Raw genomic sequence first — 14,276 nt, forward strand, 5'->3', positions numbered from 1 at the left:
GCACCAGCCATTGCAGTCAAGCTGAAGATACACAGCATTTTAAAGGAGACATGCTACATGGTAGGAAACTGAACTTTGCATGTTTGTGTGTTAGGAAGAGCTGTTGACTGCTCAATAGAGGAGCCTGCATGGGAGGAAGAGGAGGAGAAGGTGTTCTTAGCTTGATGGCTCCCACAAGTTCCTTTTTAGATATCCCTCTCTCCACAGGCATTATATAGGGAGCATGGGCATCTCCTGAGACAGTATGCAGACTCAGGTTGGATGGTCCTCAGTCTCTTTCTGGAAGTAGCCTAAGGTGACTTGTCTGCATTTACAGAATCAACCTAGTGCCTTGGCTAAACCACCCAACTTTATGAGCAGGAAATGAGGGTTTAACCCACGGGGCTGGTCATGCAACTCCAATGACACCAATGGAGACAAAAAAGTGATCATGGATTTACAACTGTGGGGCTCCTGTACATCATGTATTTGAACTTCACATTACATAACAAAAGCAGCTTGATTTATGTTGCTATATTTAAGGCTACATCACACTTTCCACTAGCAATCCCTGATTACTGGGGTTTAGGACTTGGCTGTACATTTTTTCTCCCTGGGCTAAAGCATGGAAACCAGCCTGGAAAATATTTTTCTTTCTTTTTCTCCCCTTTCCTAATTGTCTTTTTGGCTCCCCATGATCTGGAATGGACGTTGATAGCCCCATGGATTTGCCCCAGCCAAAAGCCACACAGTGAGGGCCTCCAGGATGGGGATCAAACCAGGGTAATAACTGAATTGTAAAATGGGGCAGGGAGGCCTGGGAACCGAATATGTAGTTTTTCCTAGCTTAGTCCTGCAGAGGGAGGTTCAGTTTCACCCCCTTTCTGGTCTCAAGCCTCTTGCTGTGGCTGTGACCCACGAGGCCTGGCAATGCCTTGTGTTGGCACCCTTCTCTGCTGAGCGATAAAGCAATCCCGATGGAGGTGGGGAGATACAGCCTCTCTGCTGGCACCTCAGGCCAGAGGCTCTGCGCCTGTTCCTCCAGTCCGACCCACAGCGTGATGATGAAGGTGCAGAACGTCTGGGAGATCTGGCTGGGTGTCTGCCATTTGGGCTGTGGCACCTAAGAGAAGTTACAACAGGGTAGGTGAGTGCCAGCACATTGTCTCTTCCATTGTAACCATCCCTGTAGCTGCCATTACCTCATAGAAACTGGGTGATAATTTTAAAAAAACTTGTTCCTCCATGAAAGAGGGTGTCGCACAACTCATATTTTTGGCAAGGTAGGAGCACAGGGAGTTGTTGACAGGTTTCAAGTTCACACCCTGGTTTCTCTCAGAGGGAGTTGTTCCTGTGCCTGAGTTAGCAGGCTCTCTCTTATGGTTACAACCATACGGTTACGATTTGCTGTATGGTTGTAGATCCCCTAGATCCCCTAGAGCTCACTGCTGTTCACTGACTCTCTACCTGGCAGGGTTGTCACCATGCTGATCCCTGTGACCAGCCGCACTCGCATCAAGCGTAGTGGCATCAGCCCCCTGCACTTAGCGGCTGAACGCAATAATGATGACATCTTGGAAGAGCTGATTGATGCTGGCTATGATGTCAACACCACCCTCTCCAATGAACGGTCCTGCCTTTATGAGGACAGACGCACCACCCCCCTCTATTTTGCTGTTTTTAACAACAACATCTACGCCACGGAGCTGCTGCTGCAAGCTGGAGCCAACCCCAATGTTGACCTCATTAACCCATTACTCATCTCCATCCGCCATGGCTGCCTGAAGACCATGAAACTGCTCCTTGACCATGGAGCAAACATTAATGCCTATATATCAAGCCATCCCACCACATTTCCGGCTACCATCATGTTTTCGATGAAGTACCTTTCTGTGCTGAAGTACCTCCTGGATCTGGGCTGTGACGCAGGTTCCTGTTTTGAGTGTCAGTATGGAAATGGCCTACACCCTGCATTAAATTACAGACGGGACAGACTTAATGATCCTCAGCTGTCCAAGGAGCCAACCACAGTACAGGTAAGCACTGCCTAGTCTACCTACAGTACTTCTGAGGACATCTCCTACCCATGTATCTTGACAACTTTAATGTATTTTTTCTCCCAGCCTTCCTATTTTAGTTACGGAAAAAAAGGCTCAATAAGAGTCTGTGAATGTTCCAAGTCCATGTTCAATGACAGCAGGATGGTAGGCAACAGCGGCTGTGACCCTAGCTTGAATTTGCAGTGAATTATAGCCATCTTGACAGCCTTGCTGTCAGATCTACAATATTCTTTTCCTCTGGACCTGAGGTGCCAGGAGTAAAGCATGTTTTCTTGACAGGCAGCGTCATATGGGTGGTAGCATATGGATGGTAGCATATGGGCAGTAGAAACCTGCTTGGTTTATTTGCCCAGTAAGATTTGTTTTGTGTGATACGGAATTTAAGCTCCTGGTTAAATTAAAATTGTCTTGTGCTTCACTTTATGAGGGTAAACTAGTGAATGTAAATAGTTGCAATTTCCAAGTCTACAGGATAAGCAACCCTGGAGAGAGAGCATAAATCATTGCATTAGCTATATGACTGTGCATTATATTTGAAGTTTTCAAAAGAGATTAGGAGATTTAGATGCCATGATTGCATATTTTCAAAGCCACTTACAGATTTTAGATATCCATGTTTTACATGTGTATCCTTGCAGTCCTTTCCAAAACACAGCTGGGCTCAGCTTTCATTGAGCTGGATTTAGACTCTCAATCCCTTAAAGGACTTTGCAGAATCTCAGATTGCACATTTTTTTCTGATCTCTGTATGTTGACTCTTTCCAATGTATCTCAAACAACATCTGACCCTCCAATCAAAATCTGCTACCCTTCAACATGCAACACAACAAAGAAATTTCAGCACAGCAGTCTTTCTATTTTGCAAAGAATCAGGGAAGAAATAAATCAGCTTCTATCTAGTTTAAGTGTAGCTTTGAGGGATTCAGAAGAAAAAGTCATTTAGCCCAAAGAGATGGTCACCAATCAATGCTCCTTGGTGGTGGAAAGAATAAAGGAAAACATTAAAAGATCCTAGGAAATCTTGATCTTTTCATCAGTCCTGTCTTCCAAAAGACTTTACTCTCCAGTAACATGTCTGGGAAACAAACAAACAAAAAGAAATCTTAGAAAGAGGATTGTAAGAGTCCATCAAAATAATCTCTTATCCCAAACAGATACCACTTTCTTTTGTTAAAGAAAAATTAATAAAATATATCATCTCTAGTTCTTGAATTGTGATATGGTATAGCATGTAGAGTGAACAGAGGCCTGGAATTCCAAGGCAAGGAGAGACAGTTTGTCTGTAGCCCTCTATGGCAGCCTAGCCACTCAAAACCAGTTCTGTTTTCACTTATTTAAGCACATTATTTCTCTCTGGATCTCACCTAAAACTACTTTTAGCGCCTAACAAAATATTAGGTCACTCACGGAGTCACCACCTCAAAGGTCAGACCACGTGAGGCACAGGTAGCAAAAGCTGTATAAAATTATATCTGTGCCTAGAGAGAGACCAGTGAGGGACAAATGCATACAGAGGAAAAGCGACCCCTTCCCTCCAATATTATTTTAAATCTGCTTCTTACTGCTAGGAATTTGGCTAATAAAGGTAAGGCTTGTGTGGTGTAGCTTCATTATGTAGTTGTAATATGGTCTGTATTCTGAAATATAGAGGATCCTATGAAACTACAGCCTTCTCCATACAAAAGATGTGCATTTTTTATTTTCTTGTATAAGATTACATAAGCATAATAAATCTGAATGGTTAGTCCTTATACAGTGAAGACTATGAGCTACTGGAAGTGGATTTGAAAAATACATAACTATAAATCATTACTGTTGCTACTAAATTAATATGTCCTGGAGAAAGTGAACACAGAAAAATGGTTGCTGTCTCACTCCACATTTCCAGAATTGCAATGTCAAAACTGTGAACGTGGGGAGCGAAGTATCCTACTGCCGCGAGAGGGCATTCAGGGGCCTACCGAGACTGCAGGCTCAGAGCCACTTTGTCCCTGAGTCAGTCCCATTGCCTGTAGTTGCAGGTTTGCATTATTTTCTTTGTTTTGCTGTGCTTCTTTTCCTGCGACATATTTTGGAAAATTTTTATTCCAGAAAATGTTTTTGTAGACTGAGCTTGTAAATAGGGAAGAAAGAAAAAGGCAGGCAAGGTCTCTGGTGGAGACAAGAAGAGGAGAGCAGTAAGATCCAGTGTTTTATTGCCCTACACATGTGTCCTCATTTAAACTCTGACAAAGTGGAGTTACTGCTTGGAGGTGGTAGTGCAGATCCCCAGTTTGCACATCCTACTGGTAACTGCATGGCAATGGCATATGCACTGGAGAATAACAGCCGGATATACTAAACCGAACTTCCTATAAGCGGTCCAGGTAGCAAACTGTGGGTTGTCCACTGGGATCCTCCTGGCAATACTGTATCTAATTTTCCTGGGAAACACTACATTGTGATGCTTAGTAAAAAGAAAAAAAAGTCAGGAGAGTAGTAAACACGGTGAATGCTTTCAACTTTCAATAAAATGACCTTATAATTTTCTGCAGCTTTATTCTTTCCTAGGTGAGCTAATATAATTTTATTTCTGAGTAAGAGCATCCACACAAGAGTTTAATGCATTTTGAGCTAGGGCTTATGCATGTATAATCAAATTTGATCTAGTTGCAGGAGCTTAAACTGAAAGAGGTTTAAGCTGGTGCATTTTCTTTCCTGTTTGGGATGGGCTTGGAGGGTGCTTGCAGACAGTCTCAGTGACTAAGCTGATGGATGGTGCTTAAGCCACCATGATTCAGTCATCGGGTTCGGCCATGTGCCTGAGTTCTTATCCACACAGCATGATTTAATTCATGTTCAACTTTCCGACTGCTCACATGCAGACAAGTCCACAGATATCTTCATCATATGCAGCACCCTAACAGAGATAGATGAAGCTGTTTATATATTAGATTAAAGTGGGAAGAGAAGTCACTACTTTTTTGAAATGACACTGCTTAAAGTCAGGTCCTTAAGTGTTCTTCAGTATCTCCATAAGCAGCCCTCCATGCAATGGCTCTGAGTACTCTGCAGCTTGCACTGGGGGCAACAGAAAATTTGCCCGATCCAGCACTGAGTAAGGAAGACGCCTCTGTATTAGGCCCAGGATAGTTCTCCCATGAGCGAGTAAAACTGCCTTGGATTCATCTGTGCAAAGATTTCCCCAGACTTGTTTCTAGTAAGGTGTTTGGTCCCCAAAAGCTGCAGATACTCGTGGGTTCACAAGAAGCAGGAGGTGCTGTGCTCTGCCGAATCTCCCTCTTTCCCTAAGCCTCCTTTGTGCACAGTTGCCCCACAGAGCCCCTCCCAAGAAGGGAAAGGGACCCAGCACACTGGGTCACAGTGCCCTGGGCTGCACTGACCTTTCAGCAGCTCCCTCACTGGCTTGGGGCAAAGCTCCTCCGCCCTCCCATTTCTGCCGAAGTAGGACATTTGAACCCTGTAAAAAATTCAGCATCCTTTCCATGTTCCAGAGCTAGGATTTCACCAGGGGTTCGTGTCTTCCTGTGGTTGTGAGGAGGGGATTCTACCCTCAGTTGCAAAAAAAAAGAGACTTTAGTTGAAGTTTTCTGAAGGGAAACTGGTAATTGCCCTCACAGCTGGTAGAAGGGTGGGACCACCAAAGCTGTCAGGGCTGTTGCTATCGCTGCAGTTTCCACACGTGCATTCATGTCCCACTGACTGTAGTCAACTTGTTTTTCCTTGAAGTTTTGTGAAATGGTGTCTACTCCAGAGATGAGTCGCTGGGCTGGGCCAATCATCGATGTTCTCCTGGATTACGTGGGTAATGTGCAGCTCTGTTCCCGGCTCAAGGAACATATTGACAGCTATGAGGACTGGGCTGTCATTAAAGAAAAAGCAGGTATGGTCACCCAGGAGAGAACCTGGCACAAATAGTCCTGCTGTTGGATTCAAAACCTCAGTCACCATCTCCTCTTAGTATTCACCCCTTAAACTTGATAGGATTTCCCTACTGAAACTGAATTACATTTTGGACCAGGTAGGAGGCACTAAAAATTGCTGGGGTGTCACTGACTCTGTGATGTTAAATGTACAGCAGCTGTGGATCTGACCCACTGGGAATGAGCATTGCCAGTGCAGGAAGGCCCATTTGGCTGCACCTGGGGTACAGTCAGATCGGGGCAGGCAGATAGCATGACCATTTCCACAGCAGCCCAGCAGGCACCAGTGGCTTTAAAGCCTTTACTAATATTCTGCTCTCCTAAATATCCTTTCCCTCAGGATCCAAAGTCTTTCATAGATATTACCAGAATTAGTTTTCTGGCACCAAGCTAAATTTGGTACATATTACATTTATTTTCAGTGGGAAGGCTGAGTACTGTGAAGGGGCTTGTTTAAATCCTCCTAGAAAGCCCATTGCTAAGGCTAAGAGGGGATACAGCACCCCATCCTCCAGCCTATGTCATGCCTTGGAATAGATGAGCTGCCACCAATGCCAGATGCATCATCCCTCCATTACAGAAAAGCCCCCTTTTTTTCATTCCTCTTTCTTTCTCCCATTTTCCTCTTGCCACTGACCCGGCCAAGCTGAGCTGTCCCTCTAAAGTTCAAACCTGTTCTGCTCATGTTTCCAAACTGCCTGTCTTTCAGAGCCCCCACGACCTCTTTCCCACCTTTGTCGCATCAAGGTACGAAGCCTGGTTGGAAGAAACCGCATTAAACTTCTTGACACCTTGCCTCTCCCGGACAGACTGATTCGATACTTACAGCATGATTACACACAGTGACCCCAGGCACACCGGACATGCAGCGCCTTCCCAGCATGGCACCCAGCGTCATCAGCGTGGCGAGGGTGCACGTCATGCACCATGGGGAGGAACTGCTGCTGGCCTGGTCAAGCGCCCTCCAATGACTAATCTAAGAGAAATATGCTTCTGAAGCATGAGTGAGAAGAAAATGGAGGAGAGAGAGAGCTAAACATAGGACTGTTGTTAGGTTTTCCAAGAGAAAACACATATGATTCACCTCAGAGCTTGGTCTGCAAAGACCAAGAAATGAAAGCCAACACTGAAAAATGAGTAGTGCTGAAGCAAGTATCAGTGAGGAATTCAAAGGTATCCTGGGGTTGCGGTGGAGCTTAGCATCCTTGCTGTGATCACAATTCAGAAATTGCCAAGAGTCAGCATATTTGGGACAACAATCACATTTCCTTCACTGACTGAGATTTTTATTTTAGTTTCTATTCTACCGTTTGGATTTCTGCTAAGTGTGCTGGTTGCTAATTCTTTGATACTTTGACACCATCTTGCTAACACTTTTACTTTCATTTTTTGGACCTTTCTTATTGAGTGGAGTACTTGATTTCTGAACATTCAAATCTCAGAACTTTTTAATAGACTAAAATCCAGAAATGCTGGTTCCTTTAAAAGTCAAGGAGAGGTTTATTTAAGAAGGATGTAAGAATTGTATTTGCACATAGTAAATACAGTTCATTTTGTATTACATTTGCAATAAGAAGTTAGGTGAAATTCTGCTTGAGAGAATTTTGTAGACTGGAGTTGAAAGCAACTCTGAGCTCTTTTTTTTTTTTTTTTTTTGGTGTAAGTTAGAAGTAGCTGCACTGTAAACAGTAGCTTTACTCTGTCATGAAGCTGGTGTCAGAACAGAACAAAGCCCTAGAGAAGGAACAGAAAGTGATGCAAAGGAGAGAGGCAAGGTACATAGGGAGAGGCAACACTGCTAAACCACCTTTATCTGTTCCTTCCCTAGAAGATCTTGTCCCTACAAAACCCAGCCTCTCTTATCTCCTTGGACCTCTGTGGCTATAACAATACCATCACTGGAAGAAGAGAGATTATTTCAAAATTATGAAAGTCAGACTCTGGGATTTATGAAAACAAATACCCAGAATTAGGCTTCCAAATCCTTATTCAGGTGCCTAAACAATGCCGAGTTGCTTGCGCCAGGTGTAGTTCCACATAAGCCAATGGGACCACATTTGGTGTCAGATATTACTGAGGCAGAATAAAGTCTTAGGATTTAGCCCTGAATTTCCTGACTTTGGAAGTTTGAAGTATCTATTAGCTCCCTTTGACACTGATGAAAGTTATTATCTCATCTTCTTTGAAAATTAGGTCACCTATTTACAGCTCAGATCCACAATTGATTTATGGCAGCTTAACAAGTTACCGTCTATCAGTTGAGCTGCTATAATTGTCCGTGAAATTCTTTTATTGAAGTTTTTAACAAGTCACATTCCCTCACAGCTGGGGAGGCCGAGGAGCCCATGAACGGTTATTGGCAGTGTGACTACAGCTTAGTTGACAGGTGTGACTTGCTGAACTGATTTGATGAGTGTCTCATTCCTAACCAGGCACCTAAGTAAAGATGGAAGAGCCTAAATTTGGAAATACATCTTTGCAGACCTTATGCTAGAAGCACACTCATTCTTACCTTAGGTGACAAAGGAGCTGTGCACCATGGTTTGTTTGGATTCCCCACCAGAGACCTGACAGATCTGGTTTTGTTTGTTGGCCTGCATACCATCCATGGAATCAGGTAGAAATATAAGTAGGGAAAGTGCATTGCACCAAGTTTTATTTGTGTGGAGTTTTATACCTTAACAAAGGACTAAAAGTGTTGCACACATACAAGTCTGGGCACACAAGTTCAGATTCTGTGATTGTTTTGTGTGAAATGTGTTCAGCACTTGTGGGACAGGATGCGAGCAGAAGAAGAATCGGTTACAGCTACGGGCACTCTGTCCATAGCTGTCCCCTTCCCAAATGCAAAAGAAGTTGAAAAACCATCAGAGTTTCAATTCACACTGAACAGTGATCTTCTTGCAAAGCTTTGGAAAGTCAGGTGAGATTCCTCCACTGCTGAAATTTCATGCAGTGATTTCCAATACCACCAGTTTAGGATCTACCCCCTTGTCTCCTGTAGTGTGAACAGGGAATTGCTTCAGGTTGGAAAAATACTGGGTGGAGGGTAAGGGATGGGGAACAGGAAATCTTTAGACCAGTTTTGCCAATGAAGGCAATTGGTAAGCAATAGCTTGAGAGACAGAAAATCACCTGTGGAGTTCATGCATCTCTCACTTTATGGGGCTGAGCAGTGAAGGTCGGGGTCTTATATTGATATAAATCAGAAGAAAATTCTTTGAAATTAAATTAATGTAACAGAGCAGAGTCATAGAGGGTGGTGGATACAGACATGGCTTGGTGGAGACCATTTACTTAAGTGCTTTTTTGGTGTGCGGTGACAGCCCTGGAGACCGCTGGCTGATAGAAGGATTCACAATCACTAACTGCATGTATAACCACGGGGGTGGGATTTCATAAGCTACCCCAAACTGGGAATTTCCCCTAAGCCAACATCATTACATATGCAAAAGTCTCAGGGGCGGCCATTTCTTTTTATATCCTTGGAGAAGTTGAAACTGGGTTTGAGTGGAGCAAGTATGGAAAGTTCATTTCTTCTTTCAACCAAGAGACCTTCATCTCTATTGGGAGACCCATGTCCTGGTTGCTCTCAACGATCTGTCCTGAGCAGGACAGTCACTGAGCTGGAGAGCACTGGTCTGATAGGAACGTACCACAACTGCAGGAAGGATAAGGGCACACTGTGCACAGAAACTGAGAAGACAAGAGTGTTAAAGGGAAAATCTGGTAATTACAATGTTATTAAATCCGTTCTGCTTGATCCTTACAGCAAATCTTCACACACTCAGTTTACATTTATTTGCACTGAAATGGAGCCCACTACCTCTCCACTCCAACCATTGACACAATATTTTGTGGGCAATACTGAATCTGCACAAATTCAATGTGCATTTAATGCATCTATCTAGAAGTTACTGTGAAAAGACAAATACCCCAAAACCCAAACAAACTAGGCTTTGTAAGCAGATCAGTAGTTCTAGTGCAAGGTAAAGTGGCTTGTTTTTACTGAGTGTGATAGATAGACTCCTTCAGAGATGATGACTTTATGTGAAATGTTCTAGGAATATTTCATGACCAGGTTACTGTACTTTTTTTTTTAACTGCATCACGTGCAATTCACTTGATGTTCTTGTGCACTTTTTTGATTTTTTTTATTTCATTTTGTATGAAAGCTTTTTCACTTACCTCTTCCTTCCCATTATTTATAAAAGCTATTGTGGTTTTAACAGTTTAAATTTGCATTGTTGTAGTAAATAGCAGCTCTCAAATGTTATGTTTCCATCTTTCAAACAAAGTATGAATAAACAAGTAGATTCTGAAGGCTGTCAGCTATCTGAATAGCAACAGTGAACAACGAAACACAAAAATAGCCAGGAAAAGTCTGAATCAATCCAAGACTGAACAATTAATAATCTTGATGTTAATCTCAGGGGTGAGAGAACAGTAAGTATTGCTAGAGAGGAGACAGAGTTGCTATTCTTTGCAAACCTTTTGGAAAGTCTCGCACATCCCCATTCAGTGATTTTGAATATACTTAACAATTGTCTTCTGTTCATTTGTGTTTGACTTCACTGCTGCTCCAGTTCAGAGCCCCAGCAAGAGCCACCTCCTGCCCTGGGCTGGGGAGGGAAGTTCCATGGATTTTAAGGATTTTAAAAAGTAACATCAGTTTAAATCTGAGGGTAAGTGCATAAATATCTGTGTGTCAAGAGTAATTTGGAATGGTCTGATTCAATCCTTCATCATCACTTAAAAACATGCTGTTCTACTACATGGAAAATGTACAGCAGCATACATTCAAATGAGAAACAGTTTCAGAGAAGAAAAAGAAAACAAAGAATTTAATATCCAAAAGGTAGAAACTTGATTTTAACTCTCTTCTTTCTCTGGATTTCTTCAGAAATAAAATTTCTACAGAGGCTATCCACTTTTCCAAGTATTTTAATTTTGATAGAAATCCATATTCTGGTACAATAGGCAGCACTTTCAAATTTCCCTTCTGAACTCAAGCAGGAACACTTGTCCACAGCAATCACTGCAATACCTGTGGTTCATTCCACGACCTGCTCTGGTCACCCAGAGAGAAATCCAAACCAATGCCAAGGAGACTGCTCTGCATTAACAGCACTGAGACAGAGTTCAGCATCTGGCTTCCTCTGGATTACAACAGTGACACAGAGCTATTGGTGTAAGAAAGCGCCCCTACTTTCATGTAAAAAATTCCTTGCTCTGCAAATTAAGAGCAGTAGTTCTCTTCCCATTAACTTAAATGGGGGTACTACCTCTGGTTTCTGTTAAAGCCTCCTTGTGGCGAGGGACAGAGTCTCCTGAGGGAATTTTTTTTCCAAAAAGACAAAAAGGGACAGACATCTAAGTATATTCACATCTTCACTTCTGGATCAAGATCTAAACTGATGTCTTTAAGTCTTAGATCAGCTCTTTACCACCTTGCACCTTGCATGTAGTTGCAGGTATGTGTTACCAAAGCCATTTCCTGCTCTCTCTCCTATAGGAGTAGTCTATACAAGCTTGATACATATATTAAGTGCTGGTAGCAGGGAGAAAGCAAGGAAAACCATCTCCATTTCTACTTTTGGCCTCCTGGACTAACACATTACAGCCATTCTTTCCGTAAAAGTAAACATTGGTGCGATATACTGTGAGGTTTGGGGAAAGAATGAGCTACTTTTAGCCTGAGAGTAGTTCATATCCTAACGAAAGTTGCAACCTGGTTATATAACACCAAGCCCCATCAGAAGATCCAAAATGATACTCTACAATGGCTTAAGATGATAATTTTTTCATGACTGCAACGTGCTCATGAGAAGTGTTGCCTGTTTTTCCCCTCATGGAGATACCAAGAGTCATAGGGAGCTACGCTAGCCAGAGACCAAGCCAATCGAGGCCACTTTTTATTGAATCCTGGGAGAAGTTCCCATTAGCTTCAGCGAGAGGACGTTCAGGCCCTGGGAATCACAGGTGTCCATTCTCTGGCCCTTTCCCCCCCAGCATAATACACTTCTCTTGACCTCAGTGATTTACACCAGTGTAACCGAATAGATACATAGGCCTGCAATATTAAACCTTTCAGATCTCATGTTCTGTGCCTTAGCACCACTTTCTCCATGGATTTAAGAGAAATCTAACTTTTAAAAATCCCCATTTAACTTTTCTAATGCCAATTTGTTAAAATAATTGGGAAAATACCAGGCAAATCATTCGCAGCCGGGTCTTGTGATAGCATCTTAAAATCAGACAAAATAAAAGATGTCTGTGAGCCAGAAATCAAGGCAGGCTATTCTATACACTTTTTTATTCTATCATATTTTATGGTTTTGTATTCAACTAATACAATTTCTCATTTGTTCTGTTGATGCAGAACAATTTCTGCTGTGGAAATTCATCCTGCTTCTGTTTGCACCAGCTTAACACTAGCTAATTTCCCAGCCCCAGAAGAATTACTTTTGATTTACATCACTCTGAATAGGCAGAGATTTCAGCCCTCATATCTACCCACCAGTTGCAAATCAAACCTTTGTCTACCGAGTGGGGCAAAAATAAACAGACTGCATTTGCAGAATCACCAAAATAAAATTACCTGCTTTCTTCCCTTAATTTTTTCTTTTAATTCTGTCAGTATTTACATACAAGAAGAGCTTAAATCAATTCACAAGTGTGGTTTCTACATTAAATACTGTCCTTCCAGTCTCTTGGACGCAAAAGGAAGTGACCTGAATATCTTGACTTCTCTGGAATTATTTTAAAGTACAAAAACTCTTTGAATGGGCTTAATTCATTTCATTTCGCTGCTGCTGCCGCAGGGCAACCCCAGAAAGATGTTCCCACATGGAGGAGGTCTCCTAGGTGTCACAAGTGCGGCTATGAATGGCCCGCAGCCCCGCTCGCCACAGCTCAAACAATGCCCGTGGATGAAAGAGCCAGGGTTTGCCTCACGCTCTGTGACACCGGCTTCATAAGGCTTACTCCCGATTTATACCCGTGTACTGAGAGGAGAGTGGAGCTCGAGTAGCTTCCCAGCAATTACTAATTCGCTCCAGCCCGCCCATGAGGAAGAGGGTGTGATCACCGGGCTCCTTCCCCTCGCCGCTCCACGCTGCCAGCAGCTCACGCCTGGTGCCCGACTGCGCGCTTCAATTCACTCTCAGAAGCTGTCGTGGTCAGTGTGACTCCAACACCCCCCGGCTAAAGATAGCCGAAAACGTTGAAGATCGGCGGGGGGACGGCAGGCTTGGTGGGGATGGGTTTCAAAACCACGGGCCTGTAGAGTTTCTGCCCCGTGCCGTCGGCCTCCTTGCAGAAGTGCGGCACCTCCGCCGGCAGCGCGGCCGCACTCTTCCTCCACAGCCCCAGCCCCGGGAAGGGCGACGGGGGCAGCGTGCCCGGGGGCTGGTACACCCCCGGCCCAGGGCAGGGGAAGGGGCAGCAGGTCCAGGCACCCACCCGGCCTGAGAGGACCCCGGCAGGGTCCTTCTCCCCAGCATGCAGGGCAGGCTCAGGGGGGCTCTCTGGGCCGGCAGCATCCGGGCTCCGTCTACTTTTCTTCCCCTCGTAGGGAGGAGGGTCTCTGGGGGCCGGGAGCCCCTCGGGGCCGGCAGCAAAAGCCCTGGCCGGCAGGCTCTGGGCCGGCCGTGGCTCTTCCCAGAAGGAGGCGGGGAGCTGTCGCTTCCTCATGGGCACCTGGTCCGGCCTGGTTGCCTCAGGGTTTTGCTCCTGCAAAACCCGTTCCCCCGTGAGGCTGTCCTCCGCCTCGGCTGCCTGCAGCACCTTCTCGGCGGCAGCCCCGCCATGGGGGCTGGGGTCAGGTGCCTCGGCCTGAGGGCCGCGGCCCCGCTCCTCTGCCCCCCTGCGCCAGCTGCACTCGGGGGGTTTGCTGGGGTGGCACCGTGGGATCCGTGAGTACTTCTGAGAAAACCGCTTGAGCTGCTTCTGCAAGTATTTCCTGTGGTCAACCGACCGGCGACACGGAGCCGATTTATCCAGAGCCGCTTTGATGTCGCTGGAGGCCAGGTTGACGAAGTTCAGTAGGGTTTTTACCTCGCTGTCCGATGCCATCTCAGTGGATGTGCCGTGCAGAGTTTCCCATGAAAAGTTTATAATCCGCCTTCGGACAAACCTTGGCAAACCTGCGAAACACGACAGGCAGACTTAAAAGTGGGAAGCCTCGGTTCGAACAGCACCAAGCAAATGGAGGGAGGGTGGGGGGACACGTCAAATTTCTCAGCCACGCAAACAAGTCGTCTGTCAGCTCAACTCCGTGCCGGCAAACTCCCGACGGAGCCACCGCGCGCCG

General features: G+C 44.7%; 2 protein-coding genes across 3 annotated transcripts in view; one reads left to right on the forward strand and one right to left on the reverse strand.

The window, feature by feature from the left end:
• ASB2 (ankyrin repeat and SOCS box containing 2) overlaps nt 1-12,701 on the forward strand; it is a 35,150-nt gene extending 22,449 nt beyond the window's left edge. For both annotated transcript variants that reach the window (XM_030004867.2, XM_030004877.2), the window contains 3 exons: nt 1,454-2,015; nt 5,769-5,922; nt 6,672-12,701. In XM_030004867.2, coding sequence (XP_029860727.1) covers nt 1,454-2,015; nt 5,769-5,922; nt 6,672-6,808 — 853 coding nt within the window. In that variant the 3' untranslated portion in view covers nt 6,809-12,701. The remainder of the gene's footprint in view (nt 1-1,453; nt 2,016-5,768; nt 5,923-6,671) is intronic.
• A 467-nt stretch (nt 12,702-13,168) lies between these two features.
• Nucleotides 13,169-14,038, reverse strand: FAM181A (family with sequence similarity 181 member A). Its single transcript, XM_030004758.1, has one exon. It carries the CDS (start codon nt 14,036-14,038, stop codon nt 13,169-13,171), a length of 870 nt encoding a protein of 289 aa, XP_029860618.1.
• Between the last annotated feature and the right edge of the window lie 238 nt (nt 14,039-14,276).

This window comes from Aquila chrysaetos, chromosome 2, assembly GCF_900496995.4.
Source record: "Aquila chrysaetos chrysaetos chromosome 2, bAquChr1.4, whole genome shotgun sequence".
NCBI classification, from domain to species: Eukaryota; Metazoa; Chordata; class Aves; order Accipitriformes; family Accipitridae; genus Aquila; species Aquila chrysaetos.

Bases quoted from the DNA above. Each gene is read 5' to 3' on its own strand.
- FAM181A (XM_030004758.1), bottom strand. From the start codon at position 14,038: ATGGCATCGGACAGCGAGGTAAAAACCCTACTGAACTTCGTCAACCTG.